Raw genomic sequence first — 23,065 nt, 5'->3', positions numbered from 1 at the left:
ACCTTTTCCTTTTCTGAAGTCGATGGGCCTGCTGCCTGTTAACAACATTTGCCTGCATCGTAAAGCACCAACACCTCCATCACCTGACCCAGCAGCAGAGGACCCTGACTTCAACCTCTTTCGAAGTCAGTGGACAGTGCTGAACCGGATCCACACTGGGCGTGGACACAATAGCCACCTGCTCCACAGGTGGTAGAAGAGGGACCACCGAAATGTGATTTTGGCCATGAGCTCCAGACGATAGAACGCATCACATCAACCTGCCCACTAAGATCTGCTGCAGGAGACATCTTATTTCTCCATTCAGTCGTCTCAGAAGACTGTTGAATGGATAGCCAAACTAGGCAGCCCATTTATAAGCTTTTCCCATCATATGAAAGTAGCAGGTAGTAGGACGGCATTTACGTTACAGTATTGTTCAGCCACACTGTAAGAGCGGCTCTGTGAGCTGCAGCTCAATGGTTGCACCTCAGTTTACGATGGCTGCGAAGACCATCCAAATAGGTTTGTTCCTGGATTCAGGGACAGGGAGCTGGACTCAAGCCTCTCTAGTCCAGCATGAATCCAACTTGGATGTCAAGTTCACCAATGAGTCCAAGCAGGAGTATAATTCCATGTGATCCTTACCCTTTCCTTGATGAAGAATGCTAATTCACATCTAATTAGTACTTTACCTTGGGCAGTGTTGATCCAGCCCCTGCCAGAATGGGTTGGAACTGCCCATTCATTTTAAACAGGACCCTTGCAGCTAGCTGCAGTCTGGGTTAGATGCAAATCCAGATGTCTTTGCCAGAATTGACATCTGGTTACCTTGCATCCAAACTATTAACTGAAAGCATGCAGTCAGACAGACTTCTGGTGTGTAAGAGAACAATTTTAACAAGGTTGCAAGCGGGGTAGCAGAAATAAATGTTTACAGCTGCTTAAGTAAATTGAAAACACAAACTTTTGCACCCTGTAGAGACATGAATAAGTGACCTCTAAATCACATTATTCACCTCTAGATTTTCCTGCTTAAGATTCATTGTATCAAAATACAAGATCTACCAAATCTACAACCACCTTGTACTGGTAATGATACTCTGTTGTCGGGGACATTTAAGCAGTCTAATTGCAAAACTAAAACTAATCAGTCAATCGTAATCTACCTTTCCCCAGAAACTGTTTCTTCCAGTGGGATTTGCTGAACTACCCATTTTTATCATCTTTCACAGGAAGTGGGCAAGGCTGGCATTTATTGCCCAGCCCCAATTTTACACCTAGATGGTGGTGGTAGGCCGCAGCCTTGAACCACTGCATCCCCTGGGATAGGGCTGCCAACTCTCAGGATTGGCCTGGAGTCTCCAAGAATTGAAGTTCACTCCAGGATATTGCTGTGTGCAGCCCAGGAGAAAAATCATAGGGACATTTTCAAAAAAAAATTCTCCTTTTTCTTTGAACACTTCTCTTCACCAGACATAAAAATATTGAAAATGGGGAAAAAAAAGCAAGACTGTTTGGCTGACAGTCAAATATCATCCAATTGGATAATGAGTCTTTTTGCTTTCCAATTGGCATAGGAAGGCAGTGCATCATAAGGATGGATGTGCTGGCTCACGAATGGCTGGAGAGTGGGGCAGTCATGCAATTAAATCTCCAGGAATAGATTTAATTGCAGTTGGCAACCCTACCCTGGGATGACGGGTTCCCACACAACTGCCACCCTTGCTCTTCTAGATGGTGGAGGCCATGGGTTTGGGAGGTGCTGTTAAAGATTTGCTGCATTGCATCCTGCAGATAGTACACACTGCAGCCACAGTGCAGCGTGGGGTAAGGAGTGGATGTTTAACTCAGTGGATGAGGTGGATTGGGCTGAGTGGCAGAGACTCCTCATTCGAATAAGCCATGTCCCATTTCAAATCATCATATCCCCTGACTCACAATGAACAACTCCACAGGAGAGTCATGAGTAGATGCACCATTTGCAGAAGGAATTTAAAGGTTTTAAGGAAATCACTCGACAATCTTTTTGTATGAAAATTAATGATGAAATAATGTATTACTTGACCCAGAGCTAATAGGCTTACTCTGTTTATAATTTAATTAAAGGCACTAACAGAAATTAGAAGCATTAATACTAATTAAAACCATAATTAACATCTTTGCGATGGGGAGGTTCCCTTGTGACTCAGTGAGTAGCAGAGCCCTGTAGATGATGGTGGTTCACAACTTGGTCTGTGCTTTACGCAAAGTTAGTTGATCTCACTCAGCGAATGTTCAAAATATTACAATTAGCCACTAGGCCACTTGCTAGGACGAGGAAAATGGAGCTCACACAAGGATGTCATCCACATTTTCTTATCCCTCAATTGGTTTTGGGCGTGGTATCTGTTTTCTTGGCCTCTCCAAAGTGGTTATGCTGTTGGTAGTGGGGGAGCTGGTGTCATGAATCGTGATGCTGAAGGTAGCACCATAGCGTGGGGCAGCCTGTTGGACCAGCTGAGCTTTTCTTGTCCTTCATCTTGCCACCATGACTTGGCAGATCTGATATCTTACTCAAAGCTTTGCCAACGCTGCCCTTCCCTCTCTTCACCATCGCCCCCATCCCCAACCCCTGTTCTTCCCTCACCTATTCACAACCATGCCTTCAGCCACCTAAGCCCCCATGCTCAGAAATTCCCTCCTAAAACCCCTCTGCTTCCACTCCTTAAAACCTACCTCTTTGACCAAGCTTTCAGGCAACTCTTCTCATCTCCTTCCTTGTTTTAATGTTTGTTGCTTTCCCCTTACAGCTCTGTGTAGCACCTTGGGACATTTTAATATGCTAAAGGTGCTTCATAAATGCAGGTTATTGTTGTATGTCTAAATATTGGAGGGACAGGTATTATTGAGAAGGCAGAAGGATTTAGACAGGTTAGGAGAATGGGCAAAGAAGTGGCAGATGGAATACAACGTGGGGAAGTGTGAGGTCATGCACTTTGGTAGGAAGAATAGAGGCATAGACTATTTTCTAAATGGGGAGAGAATTCAGAAATCTGGAGTGCAAAGGGACTTGGGAGTCCTTGTCCAGGATTCTCTTAAGGTTAACTTGCAGGTTGAGTCGGTAGTTAGGAAGGCAAATGCAATGTTGGCATTTATTTCGAGAGGACTAGAATATAAAAGCAGGGATGTGCTGCTGAGGCTTTATAAGGCTCTGGTCAGACCACATTTAGAATATTGTGAGCAATTTTGGGCCCCGTATCTCAGGAAGGATGTGCTGGCCCTGGAGAGGGTCCAGAGGAGGTTCACAAGAATGATCCCAGGAATGAAAGGCTTAACATATGAGGAACGTTTGAGGACTCTGGGTCTATACTCAATGGAGTTTAGAAGGATGAGGGGGGGATCTGATTGAAACTTACAGAATACTGAAAGGCCTGGATAGAGTGGACGTGGGGAAGATGTTTCCATCAGTAGGAGAGACTAGGACCCGAGGGCACAGCCTCAGAGTAAAGGGAAGACCTTTTGGAACAGAGATGAGGAGAAACTTCTTTAGCCAGAGAGTGGTGAATCGATGGAATTCATTGCCATAGAAGGCTGTGGAGGCCAGGTCATTGAGTGCATTTAAGACCGAGATAGATAGGTTCTTGATTGGTAAGGGGATCAAAGGTTACGGGGAGAAAGCGGGAGAATGGGGTTGAGAAACTTATCAGCCATGATTGAATGGTGGAGCAGACTCGATGGGCCGAATGGCCTAATTTCTGCTCCTAGGTCTTATGGTCTTATTGGGCAAATCCAGGATTGGTTTAAGCTGCAATATTTGAATTGCCCACCCAGGGCACAGTGTTATCCTGCATCACTCCAGACCATGGCATGGTACAATCCCATGTTATACCAGCCCATGATCAGGCCACTGATCTCCAACATTTGGTGCCTTCAAGTCACAACATCCTGAGCAAAGTAAAAGACGAACCAGGAGTGCTCCCACAGGCTACAGTGAATAGAAACGGCCCCCATTAGTTTTAATAGATGGGAAATTGTAGGAAGCATGTATGTTCAGCCATCAGATAAGGCACCCCCGCCAGTAATGAACACACATAAAGATAGCCCCTGAGTGTCAGCCTGGGCTCAGTTCAAAGCAGGGTTGCCTCTTGAGTCGGAAGCTCAAGTGAGTCACACTCCTGACCTTGGGTATGTAACCCAGACTGAGACTGAAATGTAGTACTGAGGGAGTGCTACACTGTTGTAGGCACCCTCCTTTGCCCGAGCCATCGTCTGCCTGCTTTGCATAGATCCCATTGGTAGTACTCTGATACGAACAGGAAATTCACCTCCTGTCTTATTCCTCCCTTATACATCTCATTCCTGTTTTTGTGGGATCTTACTGTGTGCGAAATGACTAATGGTTACCAATGTGGCAGCAGGTTCTGCACCTTAAGAGTAATTCAGTGTTTGAGGTGTTTGTGACGTGGGATAAGACATTATATAAATGTGAGTCTTTCCTCACGGTTCAGTTAACTGGGTTTAAGCCAGTTGTCATATTTTTGCAAAGAAACATTTAATTTAATACTCCCTCTCATGTCACAACAGTTGTGCAGCTGAATGTTTTACAAAACTGTTTTTTAAAATCTGTCGTTACTCATTAAAGGTACTGATAATGAGCACACAATTGTTCAAGTGAAACTGCTACTAACACTGACAACTGGTAACAAGATTGACAGCTCCTGCAAATTGACAGGGTGCAAAGCCCTGGTCATTGGCTAACTATGTCATCACATGCCCAAGAATAGGACTTTAACTTCCTGTTGTAGCAGCAAGGGAGCTGTGGCCAGTGCTGCAATTGTGCAAAATGCACCACTTTCCATTTGGTAAAACTGTCAAAACACATCCCAGATGATGGGAGCTGAAGCACTAATTACCTGAGCAGTGTTCAAAGAAGAACTAGCTTTGTACTTTCAAGGTTAATTGGTGAGATTAGACTATCAGATTGACATGGGTAACATGGAAGACGAATTTGTAGAGCACGCTAGGGATTGTTTCTTAGAGCAATACGTTGCAGAAACTAATGGGGAACAGGCTATTTTAGACCTAGTAATGTGTAATGAGATGGGATTGATAAGACTTATCGTAGTTAAGGGTCTTTTGGGGGCAGCAATCACAACATGGTAGAATTTCAAATTCAGTTTGAGGGAGAGCAACTCGGGTCTCAAGCCAGTGTCCTCAACTTAAATAAGGGCAATTACAGAGGCATGAAGAAAGAGTTGTCTAAATCAGGCTGGGAAAATAGACTAAGGGGAAGGTCAGTGGATGAGCAGTGGCAGACATTTAAGCAGATATTTCATAACGCTCAGCAAAACTTTATCCTGGTCAAAAAGGACTCGATGAAAAGGATGAACCACCCGTGATTAATCAAGATGGTCGAGGAGAGTATCCAATCAAAAACTAAGGCATACAAAGCAGCGAAAACTAGTGGTAGACCAGAGGATTGGGAATTTTTAGGAACCAGCAGCGGATGGCTAAAAAGCTAATAAAGAGAGAAAATTTATTATGGAAGTAAATTAGCAAGAAATATAAAAACAAACAACAAGAGCTTCTGTGGGTATATGAAAAGGAAGAGAGTGGTTAAAGTGACCGTGAGACCCTTGGAGGATGCAATAACAGGGAACAGGGAAATGGCAGATATTTAAACAAATATTTTGCATTGGTCTTCACGGCGAATGATACTATAAACATCCCAAAAATATCAGATAAGCAAGGAGCTAAATGGGAGGAAAGACCTTGTAACAGTCTCTATCACAAGGGACAAAGTATTTGAGAAACTAATGGGACTGAAGGCAGACAGGTCACCAGGACCTGATGGCCTGAATCCAAGGGTTTTAAAGGAAGTGGCTACAAAGATAGTGGAGGCATTGGTCAAAATATTCCAGAACTCACTGGATTCCGGGAGGGTCCCAGCAGACTGGAAAACCGCTAATGTGATGCCTCTGTTCAAGAAGGGAGGGAGACAAAAAGCTGGAAACTACAGGCCAGTCAAACTAACATCTGTCGTTGGGAAAATGCTAGAGTCCATTATTAAGGAAGAAATAGCAGGACATTTAGAAAAGCTTAATGCAATCAAACAGAGTCAACATGGTTTTGTGAAAGGGAAATCATGTTTTACAAATTTGCTAGAGTTCTTTGAAGGATGTAACAAGCAGAGTTGATAAAGGGGAACCAGTAGATGTAGTGTATTTGGATTTCCAGAAGGTGTTCGATAAGGTGCCACATAAAAGGTTATTGCACAAGATAGGAGCTCACGGTATTGGGGGTAAGGTTTTAGCATGGATTGAGGATTGGTTAACGCACAGAAGACAGAGAGTTGGGATTAATGGGTCGTTTTCAGGTTGGAAAGACTTAACTAGTGGAGTGCACAAAGATCAGACCTAGGGCCTCAATTGTTCACTATCTATATTAATGACTTGGAGGAGGGGGCAGAGTGTAATCTATCCAAATTTGCTGATGATACAAAAATAGGTGGGAGGGTATGGTGTGATGAGGGCATAAGGAATCTGCAAGGGGATGTAGACAGGTTGAGTGAGGTGGCAAAAACTTGGCAGATGGAGTTTAATGTAGGAAAGTGTGAGGTCATGCACTTTGGTAGAAGAATCAAAAGGCAGACTATTATTTAAATGGAGAGAGACTCCAAAAAACGTGCATCACAGAGGGATCTGGGTGTTCTTGTGCATGAAACACAAAAAGTTAGCATGCAGGTGCAGCAAGTAATTAAGAAGGCAAATGAAATCTTGGCCTGTATTACTCGGGGGTTGGAGTTTAAAAATAGGGTGGTCTTGTTACAACTGTACAGGGTATTGGTGAGGTTGCACCTGGAGTACTGTGTACAGTTTTGGTCCCCATATTAAAGAAAGGATATGCTGGCATTGGAGGCAATTCGGAAGAGATTCATGAGGCTGATTCCTGGGATGAAGGGGTGGACTTATCAAGACCGGCTAAACAGTTTAGGCCTTTATTCATTAGAGTTTAGAAAAATGAGGGGTGATCTTATTGAAACGTACAAGATTCTGAAGGGGCTTGACAGGGTAGATTTTGAGAAGATGTTTCCACGAGTGGGGGAGTCTCGAACTAGGGGCCATAGTTATAGAATAAGACGAAACTCATTTAAAACTGAGATGCAAAGGAATTTCTTCTGAGGGTGGTGAATGTCTAGAATTCTCTACCCCAGAGAGTTGTGGAGGCTAGATCACTGAAAGTATTTAAAGAGGAGGTAGATAGATTTTTGAAATAACAAGGAGTTGAGGGCTATGAGGAGCTGGCACGAAAGAGGAGTTGAGACCTGGGGCAGATCAGCCACGATCTTATTAAAATTCACAATCCTCTGGCCTACAACTAGTTTTTGCCGCTTTGTATGCCTTAGTTTATGATTGTATATTCTCCTTGACCACCTTTGTTAACCACGGGTAGTGCATCCTTCTCATCGAGTCCTTTTTAACCAGGATAATTTTTTGCTGAGCGTTGTGAAATATGTGCTTAAATGTCTGCCACTGTTCATCCACTGACCTTCCCCTTAGCCTATTTTCCCAGGCCTCTTTATTCAGCTCTTTTTTCATACCTCTGTAATTGCCCTTATTTAAGTTGAGGAATCTGGCTTGAGACCTGAGTTGCTCGCCCTCAAACTGAATTTGAAATTCTACCATATTGTGATAGTTACCCCCTAGAAGATCCTTAACTACTTATTGATCCCACCTCATTATACATTACTAGATCTAAAATAGCCTATTCCCGAGTTCGTTCTGCAACGTATTGCTCTGAATTGTCCAGTCAATATACATATTAAAATCACCCATGACAATTGTAGCGCCCTTACATGCCGCCATTATTTCCCAATTTACATATTGTCCTACAGTGAGGCAACTCTTCGAGGGCCTATAGATGACTCCCACCCGTGACTTCTTCCCCTTGCTATTCCTTATTTCCACCCAAACTGATTCCACATCATGATCTATTACACCTATATCACTACTCACCACCCACTTTATTAACAAAGCTACCCCACCTCCTTTTCCCTTTTTGCCTATTTTTCCTGAACCGGTCAAATGCCCTTGAATATTGAGTTCCCAATCTTGGTCACCCTGCAACCACGTCTCTGTAATAGCTATCAAGTCATATTCATCTATTTCTATTTGTGCTGTCAACTTATCTATCTTGTTACAAATGCTGCATGCATTCAGATAAAGAGCCTTAAGCTTTGACTTTTTACCATTATTGCCCATTCTGGCTCTGATTTCTGCTGCACCCTTCTGCTTATATTTTCTGTCCCTTCCTGTCACACTTTGATTATTGTTCACTTCTTCACCACCCTGCACCTCTCTCTTGTTTCTTTTTGATTTTTTAAACTTCCCTTCAATTGAACCCTCCCCCACACTAATTAGTTTACATAGAGGCTGGTGGCTTTTCACACTTGTTGGATCTTAGAATAGCTTCTTCCTTACATATAACCTCATCTCCTTTATATATGTATCTCCCTTTGTATTGTAAATCCCATTGTTCCAATATGTCTTTGCAGCTTTACTTTTTCCATAATATAAATCTTTCATAGTAGTCATATTATCAGTAATCTTTGGGGAAAAATAAACACACTGTTTGACTTAGCCTCTGTTGGCTAAGTGTAACACCTTACCATCTCTTTGAAATTCAAGACCCTGGTTTATCTAAAAATGCAAATGTTCTTCACACCTCCCATTCTAAAACTTCAGCCTTGTTTATGTATTTAGCATTTCAAACATAGCTTCCCTTCCGATACATCAAGGCACCCAGACCAGCTGTTTGTAATTCAATTAAAACCCACACACACGCACACACACACCTACACACAGAGAAACTAATCCAAACCCCACTATTAATCTACCTTTACAATAAATTACAATAATATAAAAATTATTTTATTTTCATGACATGGAGGCTTTAGCAAAAAATGGGATAATGCCTTTAATACAGTGACTAAGGCAACACAAATGCATCAAGTTTCACATGACACAATGTTCATTTCCAGTGTTTAATGGTTAATGCAGTGTTCTAGTTAAATCTGCCTGTGGGACATAGAATTTGCAGCACAGAAACCAACCATTCAGCCCAACTGGCCTATACCAGTGTCCATGCACCACACAAACCTCCTCCCACCTTTCGTCTCACCCTATCATTATAACATTCTATTCCTTTCTCCCTCATGTTTAACTGACTTCCCCTTAAATGCATCTATGTTATTCACCTCAATGGCTCTGTGATGTAGCATTGGTTAAGCAGACCCCTGAATTAAGCAGCAAATGTCAAGTGTGCAGTTTTATTGGGAGACAGTACTCCGCTTTAAGTGAAAGACAAACTCTCCCCCTCTCCTCTTTACCTCTCCCACTCTCACCCCCTCTCTCATCCTCTCCCTCTAGCTCCTTCACCCCCCACCCCCACCTCCCCTGCTGCCCCCATTCCAGCAGACTGCTATTCCCCTTGAATTAAATATGGCAGGGGTTGTAACTCTTTCGAGTTATCAACAGTCACAGAATGCAACTCTTTCGAGTACATTCACACTTCTTGGTTTCCGGGAGTGGGACATGAACCCACAACCCTCTGATTCAAAGGCGAGGGTGCTATGAACTGAGCCACAGCTGACACCTCAAATGGCAGGGGTTGTACATGCAGCCGCTGCTCATGGTTGCAAATACTGTGCACCTGTGCTAAGTAATCACCTTTGAGCAGTATTAATTGTTTCAAAAACCTTCTCTGGTTTGGTTCTGAAAGGTACACATTTCAATATTTGTTCAGTAGACTCAAGAACCACCTGCCTTAGGCAAACACGGCCACTGAAACACGACTCTATATTGTTTCCACTTACTTATTCTAGTTCTCAGAAAGGATTAAGCATAGAGGGAGCCCAATGCAGGATGGAATCCCTCTTCATCCCTTCTTCCTCCCCTCTACATCTCTGGAACCCGAGTTGGAATAGAAGCAAAGGATCATACAGGTCAGGACGAGGTTATCTGACCTATTGAAGCAGTACTGGCCCTTCGAAAGAGCTATCGAATTAGTTCCTGTGCCCGTGTGCTTCCCACACAGATTTGCTATTTTTTCCCCTTCAAGTATTTATCCAATTCCCTTTTGCGAGTTACTTTTTAACCTGCTTCCACCATCCTTACAGGCAGCATATTCCAGATCATAACAATTCACTGCATTTAAAAAAAAACCCTCATTCTCCCCCACCCACTCTCGTGTTCTTTTGCCAATTATTTTAATTCTGCGTCCTCTGGTCACCAATCCTCCTGCCAGTGGAAACAGTTTGACTCTGCATACTCCATCAAAACCCCTAAAAATGCATGATGTGTATTTCTGTTTATTTACAGCTGTGGTTAAGCAATGTTGAACTGCCTGTGGATAGAGGGCAGCTCACTCAAAGGTGCCACTTTGAACAGAAAATCAAATCCATCTCTTTGACTCTGCCACCAGCTTCTCACACTTATTCCTAAATGGATTTAATTAATATTTAATGACTCCTGTAAAACTGCAGGGCACTTGATCTGATTATTGCTCATTGCCTGACAACATAATGACCTATTGCTTTTGTGTGCATATATCATTCAGTGACACTTTTAGCTTTCATAGGTAATGGGCAAGTTTAAGGAGTTGACAGCATAATCCAAGATTGCTAAGTATCCAATTCTCAGATTGCCATCGAATCTCAAAGCCTTGTCTTGAACTTGTGTCTCGAGCTTTCCTGTTTAAACTTTCTCAGTGGACTGCTTTCTAACTTAGACTTGCAGACAGGCCATTCAGTCCATCATGCCTTAAGCTCTGATGTCTTAACCACTGTCCTTTTAACAAGCTTTTCTTCCCCATATATTTCCCTCATATTAAAGAGACTAACCTATCCTAGAAGGTAAGACTTTTTGCAGGAGTTTTCCTCATCTTCCACCCTAACTTGGACAGCTGACTACCAGAGACTCTGTGGAAATGGCGGACAGTTGGGAGAACCTACCCCAGAAATTTTGAGGTGCCACTCTCTGCCACGGCAGTAATGCTTCCCTGGCAACCTGCTCCTGATTGCAAACCAGTAGCCTCTGCTGGGCAGTGGGTGCATTAAGGTGTTGGACGCTAAGAACGCTGATCTGGAGCTTGCCTTCATATATGAGTCCAGTTAGTGTGTCTCACCAGACTGAAACCATGAGGTGTGTTGCAGTTAAAACCCAACCTTAGGGAGACAGAAAGTAGGAAATTACAGGCCAGTTAGCTTAACATCTGTCATAGGGAAAATGTTAGAAGCTATTATTAAAGATCTTATAGCAGGACACTTAGAAAAGTTTAAGGCAATCGGCAGAGTCAACATGGTTTTGTGAAAGGGAAATCATGTTTAATCAATTTATTGGAGTTCTTTGAAGGGGACACGTGCTGTGGATAAAGGGGAACCAGTGGATGTGCTGTACTTAGATTTCCAGAAGGCATTTGATAAGGTGCCACATCAAAGGTTATTGCAGAAAATAAAAGCTCAGGGTGTAGGGGGAACATTTTGGCAGGGATAGAAGATTGACTGGCTAACAGGAAGCAGAGAGTTGGCATAAATGGGTCTTTTTCTGGTTGGCAGGATGTGATGAGGCATCAGTGCTGCGGCCTCAAGTTTTTTTACAATTTATATAAATTACTTGGATGAAGGGACCGAAGGAATGGTTGCTAAATTTGCTGATGACACAAAGATAGGTAGGAAAGTAAATTGTGAAGAGGATGTAAGGAGGCTACAAAGCAACATAGATAGGTTAAGTGAATGAGCAAAGATCTGGCAAATGGAGTATAATGTGGGCAAATGTGAAATCGTTCTTTTTGGCAGGAAGAATAAAAAAGAAGCTTATTATCTAAATGGTGAGAGATTGCAGAGCTCTGAGATTCAGAGGGATCTGGGTGTCTGCATGAATCACAGAAGGTTATTATGCAGGTACAGCAGGTAATTAGGAAAACTAATAGAATGTTATCATTTATTGTGAGGGGAATTGATAACAAAAGTAGGGAAGTTATGCTTCAGTTGTACTGGGCACTGGTGAGACCACATCTGGAGTATTGTGTACAGTATTGGTCTCCTTACTTAAAGATGTAAATGCATTAGAAGCAGTTCAGAGAACGTTTACTAGACTATTACCAGGAATGGGTGGGTTGTCTTATGAGGAAAGTTTGGACAGGTTAGGCTTGTATCCACTGGAGTTTAGAAGAGTAAGAGCTGACTTGATCGAAACCTTTAAGATCCTGAGGGGTCTTGACAGAGTGGATGTGGAGAGGATGTCTCCTGTTGTGGGAGAATCTAGAACTAGGGGTCATGGTTTAAAAATAAGGGGTCGCCATTTAAAACGTGGATTAGGAGAATTTTTTTCTCTCAGGGTCATGAGTCTTTGGAACTCTCTTCCTCAAAAGGCACTGGAAGCAGGGTCCTTGAATATGTTTAAGGCAGGGGTAGATAGATTCTTGATTAACGAGGAGGTGAAAGGTTATCAGGGGTAGGCAGGAGGCTACAATCAGATCAGCCATGATGTTAGTGAATGGTGGAGCAGGTTTGAAGGGCTGAGTGACCTACACCTGCTCCTTGTTCATATGTTCCCCTCCACACACCATCCTGACTTGGAACTATATCACCGTTCCTTCACTGTTGCTGGAACAAAATCATTGAACTCCCTCCTTAACAGCACTAAGGGTGTTCCTACACTACATGGACTGCAGCAGTTCAAGGTGGTGGCTCATCAACAGCTTCTGAAGGGCAATTAGGGAGGGGTAATAAATGCTGGTCTAGCCAGCGACACCCACATCCCATGAAAGAATGGAAAAGAAACACAAGGAGGCCATTTCACCCATGTGCCCATGCAATCTTTCCCCCCCTCACCTCCTGCCAACCCCCTCCTGCTGTTTCCCTGCACATTTTTCTTTTTTAAGTAGAGATCCAGTTATTACTGAATCTGTTTCCACCATCCTTCCAGGCAGCACATTCCAGAGTGTAACTGCACTGCGTTAATAAAAATTCTTCCTATTCTACCTCTGGAATTTTTCCAATTACCTTCCATCTGTGTCCTCTGATTACCAAGCCTCTTGTCCATGGAATCTATTATTACCTGATCAATGAAAACCCCTCATCAGTTTTAATAGGAGGTATTTAAAATTAAGTTAGCCTTCTCAGCTCTTAAGTAGAACACTCCCAGCTTCTCTGGTCTGTTCACAAAGCTGAAGCCACTCAGTCCGAGCACCGTTTTCTGGAATCTTTCCTAAAGTATTGTGCCTAGAATTGGATATAATCCGCCAGCGAAGCTATCGATAGTGGGTTGTATTGCGCTCTCATGTATGCGTCTACATGGCTGTCGATTGCTACATCCAAAATAAAGCAACAGCCTGATAATTCCAAAAAAATGGAGCTCCATTTCCCAGTATTGACATCCTACCCCCTTCTTGGATATGACAGCCACTCGCTGCTGCTTGCAGGAGCGTGATCATTCTTGACTTCTTTGTAATGCCAAGGGGAGACAGTGGCATTGTGCTAATGTTGCTGGGCTTGTAATGCAGAGGCCCTGGCTAATGACCCACCGATATGAGTTCAAATCCCATCATAGCTGGTGGAATTTAACTTCAATTAATAAATCTGCAATTGAAAGCTAGTCTCAGTATTAGTGACCATGACAACTATTGATTGTCACAAAAACCCATCTGGTTCACTAATCCCCTTTACAGATGGAAATCTGCTGTCCTTTCTTGGTCTGGCCTCCACATGCCTGCAGCAATGTGGTTGACTCTTAACTGCCCTCTGAAATGGCCTAGCAAGTCACTCGGTTCAAGGGCAATTACAGATGGGCAACAAATGCTGGTCTCGCCAGTGACATCCACTGTTATGACCCCAGCTGATGTTACTACTGGACAAGCCAAATCCAGGGTGCAACCCAGCCTAATAGATCATAACTTTTATTTTTTATTTAGATACGTGGAGAGGGCTACTCAACAGAGTCACAGGAGTCAGCTGATGAACTTTTAACAAAAGAATAAAACATTTATTAAACAAGGAAAGATGAACTATATTACAATACTCCTTCACCTGCAACTATACCTTTACAGATATATACAGATTCGTGAGGATAACACAAGTTACAAAAGCTATCTTATATTCTAATGTTCACAGTAAGCACACAGTCCATATAAACCAATAGGTGACCTGTGGTCAGACACACCACACTCTGAAACCAAGTGACAGATGCCACCTCAATCAGATGCAATGGATCCCTCATCAACTCCCCCAAACGCTTGACACACCGAGAGCCAACCGGTCTCACCGAACTCAATCTTCCGTGCAAGGGTTTCCAATCTCCACTCCCAAAGAACTCGCTCTAGAACCTTGTCCCAAACAACACCCTCTCTCACTCACCTTCCACAAGGGTTCCAGCTCCAGGGTTTCAAACTCGCCTTCCGATGTTCCTTTCCCCTGGATCACCACATGAATTCAAGGGCTTCCTTCCACGCACTCTCCCTCAAATGCTCAGTCACTCCAACAGAACACCACTGCTTCACGTGCCCATGGTAAAGAGTTACAGACCTTCAGCTGTCTATTTGGATCTTCTGAGTTCTCACAGGCCGTTTTTGCTTTAAATCTGCTTCCTGCAGTTTTTCTTCCCTTGAAGCTTGGCGCCTTCCTCTCTTTTCTTTACTCTCACTTCCACAGAGCAGAACCTCGTCCAGACTCCTGTCCTTGTCCTTTGACTAAACTGTCCTCTTGGGATCTTTCCTGTTCCACTCCCCTGGATTTGGGGACTTTCTTCTTTGGTTTCTGGAACCTGCTTCTGCAGTTTCCTCTCTTGTCCAGCCACTCTTAGCAGCTGGCTTCAACTTTAGTTTGGGACTTGCCGTCTGTCCCTCTGCTGTCCAGTCTCTCTGGAGTCCTGGATTCAACTGAACTGAAACTGCTTTTCTAGGGGGTGGGGAGGGGGTGGCGGTGTGTGTGTCTCTCTCTCTGGACCCAACGCCACAGTTTTTTTCTACTCCTGTATTTGTTTTACTCCCCTTCAAGAATCATAAAACTCATTAGAAATGCAGGTAAAGAAACAAAGCTTTAGGCCTGCTGTCTTCGCTCAAAAATGAAACTGGGTCCCAAGTTTCACCTTTTAACCCACAAATAAAAAATAATATATAAATTGAACTTAAACATAAAGATATACCTTACTCCTAACACCCACAAACACAAATATAACTCACTTAAGCTATCTCTATTTCCTAACATCACACCCTGTGAATATTTTTACGGCAGAGTTAGATAGATTCTTGAATAACAAGGGAGTCACAGGGTATAGGGGATAGATAAGAAAGTGGCATGGTGAGGCCTCAGTCAGATCAGCCATGATCTTATTGAATGGTGGAGCAGGCTCGAGGAACCAAATGGCCTATGCCTCCTAATTTGTATTCTTGTATGTCAGACCCACTTCTTTGACCAAGTTTTTTGCTGTGTCAGATTATCCATTGATTCTCTTCTGTCTCAAAACTTACATTGTTGTTTCACTTTACAGTGTTATTTGATGAACTCTTCTGACCTTCATGTATAATAATTAATTTGCCTACACAACGGTCATTGTTCTTCAATGTACTTGGTTGTATGATAAGTCTTGACAATGTGCTAGGCCATTGCAATTGCCAAGTAACTTGGCCAAATCAGGGCCAAAATGTTTGTCTTTATTTGATGTCCTGATCATTGACTTTCAGTGAGGGCACCAGACATTGAGGCAAAGAATAGTTTAAATCTTGCGCAGCATTCAATATATGGAACGGGTTTGTTGTAATGTTGCAATTTTTAGCAGGTGAACCAATGTTAAGGGAAAGAAAATCACACCTGGATATTTTATCCCCCACAGGCTTTGCAGGTACTCCTGGATACCTCTCCCCAGAGGTTCTAAGAAAAGATCCTTATGGAAAACCAGTTGATATCTGGGCATGTGGTGAGTGGAAAAGTCAACTATTTGGGACGTAGCCCAGAGGGTTCAAGGTAACAGGTCTTCAAAAATAAACCACAGTCACCAGTAACTTCCACAAGCACTCATTAATTCTCAAGTTTTGAATGCTGCAGTGGGAGGATAGGTTGATTTATATTCCAGTTAAAAAAATCTGAAACTTTATTGGAAGCCCTGAGTTCACTCCAATATTGGACTCGAGCAGGGTCAGTACTTTGATTTGCATTCACACGCTTCCTTCCTCCCATTGAACGAGTTCTGTCAACTCTTGGCAAGTCCACTAGATAGAGTCATGGATGCAGTGGTGGAGAAGCTTGCTTCTATTGTTCCTCAATAGTGCGCCAGATGGACAGCGGAGCTGAAAGATAAGAAATGGGGCAGCAGAATTAATCTGGCAGGTTCCATATGACAGATTAATGCTAACACATTTATTTATTTGTGGTTTATTTCAGGCGTCATTCTCTACATATTATTAGTAGGCTATCCTCCATTCTGGGATGAGGACCAACATAAGCTTTATCAACAAATTAAGGCTGGTGCTTATGATGTAAGTAGAATCAGGGGAAAAGGTGGCATAGTGGTAATGTCACTGAGCTACTAATCTGGAGGTCCAGGCTAATGCCCTGGGGACATGGGTTCAAATCCTACCATGGCAACCAGTGAAATTTAAATTCAGTTAATAAATCTGGAATACAAAGCTAGTCTCAGTATTGGTGACCATGAAACCATCATTGATTGTTGCAAAAACGAATGCTTTTTAGGGAAGGAAATCTTCCATCCTTACCTAGTCTGCCCTGCATGCACCTCCAGACCCATAGCAGTATGGTTGACCCTTAACTGCCCCCTGGAATAGCCTGACAAGCCACTCAAGTTCAAGGGCAATTATGGATGGGTAACAAATGCTGACCTTGCTGGCGATGCCCACATCCCATGAAAGAATAAAGAAAAATTGAACACAATCTTTTTAATCTGATTGAACCATAAGTTGTTTTTTGACCTTTAAAATGAGTCACTGCTCCAATCTAAGATTAATGGTCTGGGAACAGTGGCGAAGCTGGTCAACAAGTCTCCACACTTCTTGTCATAAATGAAGTCTGCAAGTTATTAATAACACATATTTCAAATGTGCAATATATAAATGATATGACAGGCAATCATGAGACTTACTATCAATCACAGGTGTCAAATTGTCCTAAAGTTGTCTAGTCAACCTCGCCACTGGAGGCAATTATATGTGGGGTCAAAATAAAATTTTTGGTGGAATTTTTGCTCGTATTTTGAAACAATTTGCCAGATCAATGTTATGCTCATTAAAATGGGAGGCGTTAATGCTGAGAAATCGTTGAATCTTACAGCTCAGAAGGACATCATTCCGCTCATCAGCACCTGTGCTGCCTCTTTGAACAAACTATCTAATTAGTTCCATTCCTTTTAGTTCTGAAATTTTTTTCCCCCTTTCTGAGGAACCATCCAATCCTCCTCTGAAAGTTACTGTCAAATCTGCCTCCACCATCATTTTGGGCATTGCATGCAGGACCATCATAACTGTGTAAAACCAATTCTCCTCATCTCCCCCTTGGTTCCTCTGCCAGTTATCTGAGGTAGGCAATGCTTGTTAGCAACCCTCCTGAAAACAGTTTCTATCAAAACCCTTCATAATTTTGTGTACACTTCTATTAAATCTCTCCATAACTTTTCTGCTTTAAGAACAATTCCAGCTTCTCCAGTCTCTCCACGTAACTGAAGTCCTCATCCCTGTATCCTTTCGAGGGTCTCCACATGCTTCCTATAGTGTGGTTCCCAGAATTGAATACAATACTCCAGTTGAAGTCTAAAGATTCACACAGGTTTAGCATTGGTTTTGTGCCCTACGCCTCTGTATAGAAAGCCCAGGATCCATATGCTTTACTTAACAGCCTTACCAACTTGTCACTGTCATTGTCACAACAGGCCCCTCAATGTCTGCCAGGTTGGCTGCAGAACGATTAGATACAGAGTAAAAATCCCTCTGTGCTCTACTCTTACAATATTCCTTGGAAGAACGCCACCCTGCTTCGAGCAACATTTCTCCACTTGCTAGATCATCCATCTTGTGGTTTTCCTGAGTGAGATTTGCCAAACCAGGAGCAGCTTGTGCCATTCGCCTACTGGAACATGGGCGTTCATTTCGCACGAGACTCCCTCAACCACTAGACAGAGGAGTGGACTCTATTTTATTTCAATGCATGTTTCAATTTTAGTACGATAGAGTCCATTTTCCCGTTGGCAAGTTACTTAAAAGAAAACTGCACAGCCTGCAAGGTTTTAGATTTTTCACTTCTGCAATGAAAAACTGGGAAAATGTCATTATTCATCAGCACAGTGATTTATCTGACTTTGCCAGCGCTATGTATAATCATTATTGCACCATTCTCAGTTACACTGGGGGAAGAAAGCAATGTATTCCTCTCAAGTGCAATAAACACAATTATTCATATGCTAGACACTGAACGAATAGAATACTTTGAAAGTTGATTGAATGAATAGTGAATTAGAATGGCAAAAAATTAAAATTTCAGCATTTGCTGTAATATGACATGGATTATTGTATAAATCATTGAGTCCCAAATGGTTAGATTGCTATTCGATTAATTTTAACACTTTTTTAGTAAGAGAACTGGATCGTTAAGAGTGGACAAGTGCATCCCATTTGATGTCAACCCCACAAACCTGCTCAATCCAGTCTCTCTCTAGAACCACCACTAGATGCCCTATGAACTTACTTGTACTTTCTGCATCAATGATGATGCAGGAGTAACCTTTCTCACCAGTCAGCTGCTATCAGCTAAGATTCCTCTGACTCTCCGTCTCACTCTGAACATTTTAATTTGTAACAGTATTTAAACGTTTTGTTATTGTTAACCATTTCCCTGTGGCAGCTTTGTCACTCTCCGTCAGGGTCATAAAAACTTCTGTTGGGTCATTCCCAAAGTTTCCTCTTTCCCAAAGATAACAACCCAAACTTTTTACCAGACTTCTTTCATAACACATTCACCATACCCAGAACCACCTTCCTTGCTTGCCTCCTCGAGATTGATAATGTTTTGTGTGATTAGGTGCATATACAGCTCCAGTGGAGTGTGGCAACAACCCAATATCTCCAAAAAGCACACTCTCTCTTTCCTTTTGTAGTTAGCACCTTAATTACCGCATATCATCACTCCACTCAAGTGCAATGCTGCACTTTGTCTTACTGGCCTTGCATATGTTTTAGTTACTCTTTTGCAGTTAATGAAAACAATTATTAGGTGCAAGAATTGTAATGAAAGGAAGGAGAGTTATTCTTGAGAACAAGATCAACCTAAAGCTATTGATCCTGTAATCTAAGAGCACATTGCTGTGCTGCAGCACTGAACTCCAACAGGATTTTGATCCCATTGCCAGAGACCATCAAGTTTTTAAGTGAGGTGTTGCTGTAGCCCTATTGTGATTTCATCTCTCTCAAGGCTGGGTCTTCAGTGACCCGTGGATGGACAATGTCCTTTAGTGAGCAGTTTGTCACCATTGCCTGGGTTTCCAAATCATTCCCAATTTTCACAAGGTCGCAACACCATTTTCTCCCAGGGTGTTGGGAAAAATTTTTGCCAAAATTTTAAAAATCCAGGAAAGAGAGATACAAAGATTCATTCAGGTGAAACTGATACCCCCAGCAAAAAGTTAAGCTGGACAGAGACTTGAGAAACAGAGTGAAGTGACAGAAATGATATCCCCACATTGTAACTTCTGACACAGAATTTTTTAAAAAACTAAAAGAATATAAATCTAGAAATGATTATAGGTGAGATTAGTGAATGATGTTTAGCACACTTGTGTGACCTTCTTCAGCTAAAGTAATGCAGGCAATAACCTATTTTTTAAAAAAATGGGTTAACATCTGTTTTTAAAATACCAGAGCAATGTCATATGAATGCATTGGATGTCACTGGCAGCCGTACTTTCCAGCTTTTCTTTTAAGCAGTTACTGTTCACAAACCAACAACAGCAGCGCTTGGTAGAAAAATGTGAATAACTATCCATACTGAGGAAAGACTCAGGAATTTTCTTTGACTTTCCTCCTAGTCCTTCAACAAGACCAAAATGTTTCTCTCACGTGTTTTGCCAAAGAATTGCTTCTCCCATTTTGCACCCTCCACACCCCCACCCCCAGGCTTTGAACTGTTTCTGCCTAATGGAACTCTAGTTTCACGTGGATTACAAATCAGTGAGCACGTTAATTGTTGTCCTATTTTCTCCTGTATCCATTCCCATTTGGATTGCAGGAAGGGCAGCCAGTTCTGTGCAGTCATCTTTGCAGGAAGTTCCAAGTGAAAATCATCCCAACCACCTCTGCAAGTGGGGCACGATGATCAGTCGACAGACATTATGGTCACAGTGAAGACTATATGATCACATCAGTTTGAACTATTCCTCCCCTCCTTAACGCTTCACTATCATGCCTCCCTTCATGCTTCATCCACTCAGGAAAAACTTGCTGCCTCAAGGAGGAACCATCGGGCAATGTGGCCAGCACATTCACCAGGACCCCTGAAGGAGAATTTGCAAGTTAGGCAATTAAGCCTTGTTTCTCGAGCATTTTATTACAGAGTCAAATCTCTCGCTGATTGGTTTTGGACTTTATTTGGTTCCAATTTCTTTTAAGATACAAAGTTTTTTTTTAGCTGTCTATCAATGTCAGCGTTGAGGAATTTCTGATCCACAAAAGGTTTTTTTTTACACTCTTATACCCAATGACAGCATCCAACATCCTCAAACCACACTAATATATTCCCAACTCAGTTGCTCACTCTAGACTGGGCCCTGTCACTTCCATTTCCCACACAAGGGCTATTTCTTGCATCTTTTCTCAACCAACACTAAATTATAGGTAGTTTCATACGACTGATGGGGGACCGGTTGACTTGATGTTCAGAGGGTTGGTCATGTTCAGTGAGTTTGGGATATCTGGGAATTCCAGATATTCCAGATGGTTGGAGTGAGGAAAAACAAGGAGGGCAGCCTACGTTTAAAAAAAAAACGTGGACCTATCTCTCTTGTCCCATCTGTCAGGCAAGTGGTTGCACCCATATCAGTGGGACATGATCTAGTCCCTTAAAGCTCTCCCCTCTAAATCTAGATTAAAGACAGCTGCATACAGTTGACCAGGGGCTGGATGAAGCAGAGAAGCTGAATTCCCAATCTATTAGCCTGAACCAGATTCAAATTGAAATACCAGAGACGGAAGGAGAGTCTTCTAACTCTTTTCTGTACTCAACTCTCTACTTCACTCAGCATGGGCCCGATGGACCCTAATAGCTCCTTCTGTGCAGGAAAGGCTCTATGATTCTTACGTTGTCTGCAACCATTCACTTTAAACTTTTGCATGTGATGTCTTGTGACCTGTTGTCCCTGATGTTGCATCCAGCGAGCCATTAATGAGCAGGAAAAACTCACTTTCAATTACATTCCATTTCTGTGGTAGTTTCCCTCTCCAGAATGGGACACCGTTACCCCAGAAGCCAAAAATCTGATCAATCAGATGCTGACCATCAATCCAGCCAAAAGGATAACTGCAACCGAGGCCCTGAAACACCCATGGGTTTGCGTAAGTACCAGTTCCAAAGTTATAAACCAACCCTTAAGATTAAAATAGTGAATGTCATTCTTAATCTATTGTATTTTCATTGAGTGTAATTTTCTTAGTAACTGACCCTGTACTGTAGTTAATGTATCCTCTGTGTTTTCAAGTTCAGGCCAATTAGACCCCAAATAAATCACCTTTTACAGCAAAAACCTTGACTTGGAACCATATCGCCATTCCATCCTGTCGCTGGTTTAAAGACTTGGAACTCCCTCCCGAGCAGCGCTGTGGGTGTACCTACACCACATGGACTGCAGCAGTTCGAGAAGGCAGCTCACCACCACCTTCTCGAGGGCAATTAGGGATGGGCAATAAATGCTGGCCCTGCCAGCGATGCCCATGAACAAATATAAAAACAAATGGTTTAAAGACTTCACATCAAAGATATCATGCTGGACTCAGCTTCATGTGTCTGTCATAAAGGAGGTGCATTGATAATTACAAATGGCCATCAAAATGTTCTGAATTGTTCCCAGTGGACACATCATTGATAGGTTTAATTGGTCAAATAAACACTGTTTTTGCTTTTTACTTTTGATATATACTGACCTAAATAACACAAGATATCGTTTGCTATTTTTTCAGCAACGTTCTACTGTAGCATCAATGATGCACCGTCAGGAAACCGTTGAATGTTTGAGGAAATTCAATGCCAGAAGAAAGCTCAAGGTGAGCTATGGTAATGTTTCATTATAAGGTATTGAAACACATCACCAAATGTTGCAATTTGGCTCATTTAAGCTGAATCCCAGGCAGGGTTTTCTGGTAGATGAATGCTCACCAGGATATCAGGTTTCTTATATTGTTTTATGGTTAGTTACATAGGATTTACTGCACAGGGGGATGATAGCTTGGGTCCATCTCTCAATCATACACAGTGCCTCCATATTTACCCCAGGAACATTGTACTGGGTGCGATTTCAGTACATGGATAAGACACCAATAATCTGCTATCTGGAGGCGAGGGCAGCACCAAACTGATCCCTCCACAAAATTGTCAGGTGCTGTATCCAGTTAGATAAATGCAAGTCCCTCGGTGTATCTTTTAAACAAGTTATCCAACTCCTTCTAACAAGCGACATATTCTTGTGCTCACTGTATGGCTGTTTTATCAATGAGTATTATGAATGTGCATGCTACAAGGAGGATCCATGAGGAAACACAGTCATTTTGTCATAAGCAAACTACCCATTAATGATAAGACTTGCCCAATATGCTCCGCCCTTTGGCACTCTTCCACTCACCAATAGTCCGGTCATCTCACTTTTTGGACCTGCCCAATACACGCTTTTCATTTCTTGGTTTTACACATATAATGTATTGAAAATTGCATTGTACATTTTGTCTACTTAAGACTACCATATACACATGTACCAGCAGAGGGTGTTGGCTAGGAAGGGAGAATAATAAAGGATTCATATTTAACAGCTTGCGTAGTTCTAATTCTAAATGTCTCTGGCTGAAT

The 23,065-nt window shown here is 42.4% G+C and overlaps 1 protein-coding gene across 6 annotated transcripts in view; it reads left to right on the top strand.

Moving 5' to 3' along the window:
• camk2g2 (calcium/calmodulin-dependent protein kinase (CaM kinase) II gamma 2) overlaps positions 1-23,065 on the top strand; it is a 358,108-nt gene that overhangs the window by 252,281 nt on the left and 82,762 nt on the right. For all 6 annotated transcript variants that reach the window (XM_078531014.1, XM_078531015.1, XM_078531018.1 and 3 more), the window contains exons 8-11: positions 15,849-15,932; positions 16,397-16,491; positions 21,442-21,564; positions 22,186-22,269. In XM_078531014.1, the coding sequence (XP_078387140.1) occupies positions 15,849-15,932; positions 16,397-16,491; positions 21,442-21,564; positions 22,186-22,269 (386 nt within the window). The remainder of the gene's footprint in view (positions 1-15,848; positions 15,933-16,396; positions 16,492-21,441; positions 21,565-22,185; positions 22,270-23,065) is intronic.

This window comes from Cetorhinus maximus, chromosome 27 (genome assembly GCF_964194155.1).
Source record: "Cetorhinus maximus chromosome 27, sCetMax3.hap1.1, whole genome shotgun sequence".
Classification (NCBI taxonomy): Eukaryota; Metazoa; Chordata; class Chondrichthyes; order Lamniformes; family Cetorhinidae; genus Cetorhinus; species Cetorhinus maximus.
The sequence above is the reverse complement of the archived record's forward strand: the minus strand, read 5'-3'. Positions and strand labels throughout refer to the sequence as shown.